This window comes from Neltuma alba, unplaced genomic scaffold (assembly GCF_004799145.2).
Source record: "Neltuma alba isolate B1F8T4 unplaced genomic scaffold, ASM479914v2 tig00012379_pilon, whole genome shotgun sequence".
In the NCBI taxonomy this organism is placed as follows: domain Eukaryota; kingdom Viridiplantae; phylum Streptophyta; class Magnoliopsida; order Fabales; family Fabaceae; genus Neltuma; species Neltuma alba.
In genome coordinates this window covers 309,997-314,743 of record NW_021636877.1, presented here as the reverse complement: position 1 = coordinate 314,743, position 4,747 = coordinate 309,997, and the positions used below count along the sequence as shown (strand labels likewise).

Below are 4,747 nucleotides of genomic sequence, written 5' to 3'. Positions count from 1 at the left end.
TAACATGTTTTCCTAAAATACTATAATCATCTTTTTTAATACCCTATCTTTTTTTATTTGATTATGATTAAGGAAGTATCTATAGAGATAATTTAAAAAAATTAATAAATATGATAAATGAGTTTTATATTAGAATAAAATTAACTTAACAATTGAGTTGTACAGGAGAGTACTACTCTCAGCATCGATTTATTTTCCTCGTTTATTTTCCTCTCCAGTATCTGCAGCTTTCCTTGCACCTCGCAGCTTTAACCACCAATCTCTCCCGCTAAAAATGGCACAAGAACAAGAGCAACACTCGCTCCTTCGCTCCTTAATCGGTGCCGGAAGGTCCTCCTTCCCTTTCTCTTATATTTTCTCCTCTTTCTGTTTGATCGCTAACCAGCTCTAAGAAAAATTCTCTCTCAGCTTCGATGATGCCACGCTGCGAATTCTTCAGTCTCTTCTGGTCTCCAAAGATGTGGAATCGTCGATGCAAGTTCGATGTAGCTTCACAGCATTCCTCAGATCGCAATTCCTCTCCGTTATTCGCTCAATTGCCTCAAAATCTGTCCAGGAGAAGCTTTTTTATACTCGATTTTTTCGTTCGAGCTTTCGCTATCGTCGGCGATGTAGAGGTGCTTCTATTATTTTGTTCTTCTGCTATCATAAATGAACTTGACTTGTACTGCCGCCTGCAGACTTTTTCTGTTTCTAGGTATACCTTTAGATGCAGTTATCGCTTCTGATATAGTATTAAAAGCAAGTGCTCTTATGTAACTAATTAGCAACATTGTGTTTCCCTACGCCTTAGAGTTGCTTAGCTTTGAGATACGAGGCTCTGCTCATGAGAACACTCAAGTCTGCCAGTTGTCAATGGCTAGATGTCTCGCCTGTGGAATGGTTAAATTTTGTGGAAGACGCGCTGCATAACGGTTTCCATTCCATTGCAGAGAAGGTATGTAGGTGTTATGTGGGTAGTTTATATTCGCAAACTCACCTGCCTGCATTCAGAATCGTACTACAGTTGTACATTTGCAGTTTCATTCATCTTTATAGTAACTTCTATATAGGATGTTAAAAAACAGGAAATAGTTTTGATTCTGTCTCTCGGTTTTAAACCCGAGTTAGTCTTTTTTGCGTGCTTCCCCATCAGCAACTACTTTCCTGTTTGAGAATTAGGCATGTCAACATGCATTATTGTGCATTGGGAAGAACGATATGCTGGAGCCTGGGATAGAAGGATTTTCTGAAAATGCTGAAGCAATTAGGACGATTACGAGGCTGAGGAACCGTGCAATGAAATCTGTCGCTTCGAGCTCTGGTATCTCCTAAATTTATGTAACGATTTCTTGTGAAGATCCTTGTTTTTATTCTTTGACACAAGTGAATCTTTCGGGAGCAGTGGCGTCAGTGTGACTCATTTTGGGATATACTAGCACTACATTGTTGCTTGCACTGCATTGTAGAGCATCCTCGCTCGTCGATGAAAGCATTGTTGCTGCAGTGCTCTTATTACAGAGGACAACTAGGACTGGTTTACGTTTGCAGGAGATAATGTGGTTGCTTTGAGTAGGACCTTTGCTGGCATCAATAACTCAGTCTTGAGATGATTGTCCATTTGGCACGAATGCTACGCATTCTTGTACTGTATGAATATGCATCGGCTAATGTAAATTTCACCGCACAATTAATTTAAACTGCTACACCCTGAGTTGTGAAATACTTCCTTTGTGCCTTGAAGAAAGCACATTTTGCTTAAGACTAATTATGCTTATAAAGTAATTTTAATTTGTGCTTAAAAAGGAAAAAAAGACCTTACTTTGGTCATCTTTAATTGCATCAAACATAGCAGACTAATGTAGACATGTGCTTAGTTAAAGGGGGAAAAACTTACAATCAATCGATTGGGGGGTTTGGGCAGTTGTGTCTTAGATTCAGAAGAAATGAGAACAAGAGATGCATCTAAACAGCTGGAAATGGAATTTTTAATCTGATAAATGATCCATGCCTTTGCTGAAATTCCACTACACGTCCTGCACATCTCTCAAATATTAGGAAGCTTAAGTGCTTACTGTGTCTTGACAAAAAGATAATTGTTATGATCTAGAAACAGGCTAAATGCTTTCCATCTTTTTCTTGGCAAGGTTCCTTGACCTTTTCGTTATTTGTTACTCGAATTTTGTATATCCGTCTGCAAACCGCTGTTGATAATTAAAAGATGAGGGAGCTTCTCTTTCTTTATCTTGTTCTCTCTGTGTGTTTATATCATGAATTAAGCTCGTCAATATCTCATTTGAAAGGTTTATCTTGAAACTGTCCTGTTACGTAATCTGTGCTTTTATGAGTGTTCATTGCAAATTGTTTCATGAATCTCAGTTCAGGCGCAAGCAGCGGAGTACCTAACAAGGAAATCATCTGAACAGGGAAAGTTGAATTCAATCTCCGAAGAAAAACAATGTCCAGCAAGCACGTCCTTTAGAAATGGAATTAAGAGACAGAATATGCGGAAGTTACAGGAACAACGAAGCCTTCTGCAGATCAATGATGAATGAACTGGACATCAGCCAAATGCACTGATTAGTCATATTTGAGCTAATCAAATTGCATCCTTCCTTTTGGTTCGAGTTTTGACACTTGATCAGATTTCATACATGCTCTTGCTGTGAGAGTAAACTCTTTACGTTGCCTGATATTTGACCGATTTAAAAGAATAGTGATAATGTCAGGACTGACAACAATTGGGAATTTTTTCCCCTTAGTTGTGAAACAAAAACTTCACTTCCATTCCACTCCCATCTCTGATTATAATTATTAGTACGAAGGCATTTGCCTAGAATCTCAATTGTTTCTTCTTCGACATCATCATAAGTGGGAAATCCTTAAGGAGCAATAGGTTTTCAATTTATAACCGTAATTAATTCAGAAAAAAAAATTCAATTGACCATTCAAAAATGTTCAAGACAATAATATTTGAAGTCCTATTTTATTTCATAATCAGTATCACAAGTTAAGAAAAAATATAACACATAAATTATGGAAAGAAACCAAAAGGTCCCTGACTCTTAAATGCATTCCTTGCCATTCAAAAGCAAAGAGGATAAACTACAAACTGCTGAAAAAAAACAGTCCACATGCGCAGGGAGTAATACTAATAATAAGAGTAACAGTGTGCGTTACTGTGAAAGGACACTGAACAGAACCAGACAGGAAGACAAAAAGATAGACGGAGATAGCTCAACCAAGCTAAGATGGAATACAATTCACTGCTACGAAGCCCAAAGAAAGAGGAGAGACAAGTACCCGAATATGTCTTCCCCGTATCACCGGATTTCTCCAACCATGATTTCAATGTTTTGGATGAACTGGGCGACGGCGTTTTATGCTCTGAACAGGACCACAGAAAACTACAGAATAGTCTTTATGGTAGCCAGCTTAATTGGGACTTCATGGAATTGGAGGGTTTCTCAGCTGTCGATGCAGAGGAACCAGAAGTAGCAGACGATGACGAAGGAGAAGAAGAAGATGAGGAGGAAGAGGAGAAGCGGATGAGAAGCAAATGCCTTGTGGAAGACGACAAGATTATAAAGAGAGAAAACGGAGGCCTCTGGGAGGAAGACGATGAGAAGATGACGTCTTTGAAATTGAGCTTGAACTATCAAGAGGTTTTGGATGCATGGTCTGACCGTGGCCCTCTCTGGGCCGACGATTGTTCTCTTTCAATGCCTTCCAACGTTAACAATGGCTTCTGCTATGTCAATTCTCTTGAATTCCTCCATACATGTTCATCCGTGAATTTATGATATATCAGATCTTCCAGTATATATGTGTGTGTGTTTATCTTTATATTTATATATTTGACATGAGGGAGAATAATGAATGTGTAAATTAGATGGGAGAAGTTCCAACGGTGCAGGAAGATAGAAGCAGAAGGAATGCGAGTGTTAGAAGGTACAAAGAGAAGCGTCAGAGCAGACTGTTCTCCAAGAAGATAAGATACCAAGTCCGAAAACTAAATGCTGATAAAAGACCCAGAATCAAGGTCAGTTTTATTTTCTTGCTTATCTTATTTCTTTTACTTTTTTTTGGGGGGGGGGGGGGGAACGAAAACAGTGTTGTTGATATTTTGAAGGATGTAGGGTCGCTTTGTGAAGAGACTTTAAAAGATGGAGAACGTAAGGGGTGGGAGGAGGAGGGGAGACCAAAATATCTCTCAAAAATATCTCTCAGATTCCTTGTACTTGTATTATCCCTTGCAGGTTGCAGCAGCCAATTCCCATTTTTTAAATGTTTATAAATTGGAGCTATCCGATTCATTGTATCGATCTGTAACTCGTGATATTTTATACATTAAATCGTGGAATCTTGTGTCCTGAGGGTGAAATGGACTGTGTTTGTGAATATTGGGAAAACATGGTTCATCCTTTGCTGCGTAGTAATGGATTGATATTTTGGGCCCAAAAGCGTAACATTCAAATGGATCCTTAATGTTCACTTAGAGAGGGGCAGATCCATATACGATCCCTCATGTGATCCAAAATGATTTTTTAACCCAATAAGTCACACGCCTTCCATGGAATATTCAAATTCACAATTTTATGAAAATTAGTGTTTTAAATAAGATTATCTCTGATAAGAACTGACTTACGTTGTAAAAAAAGAATCATATGCTTGACAAAATCTTAATAAAAACACTTGGTCCCATAAAATATGTATGGTTTCATTTGGATAACGCTGCCCAATCAGTCAATCACTGACATGATTAAAA

At 38.3% G+C, this 4,747-nt stretch overlaps 1 protein-coding gene and 1 pseudogene across 1 annotated transcript; both read left to right on the top strand.

Annotated features, from left to right (window-relative positions):
- The first annotated feature begins 267 nt into the window (after nucleotides 1–267).
- Nucleotides 268–2,701, top strand: LOC114726453 (uncharacterized; annotated as a pseudogene).
- Nucleotides 2,702–3,169: 468 nt separating this feature from the next.
- On the top strand, nucleotides 3,170–4,218 carry LOC114726455 (protein CHLOROPLAST IMPORT APPARATUS 2-like). The gene is made up of 3 exons (XM_028913049.1): nucleotides 3,170–3,734; nucleotides 3,872–4,021; nucleotides 4,119–4,218. Exons 1-3 carry the CDS (start codon nucleotides 3,231–3,233, stop codon nucleotides 4,140–4,142), a joined length of 678 nt encoding a protein of 225 aa, XP_028768882.1. The 5' UTR covers nucleotides 3,170–3,230; the 3' UTR covers nucleotides 4,143–4,218.
- Nucleotides 4,219–4,747: the final 529 nt, after the last annotated feature.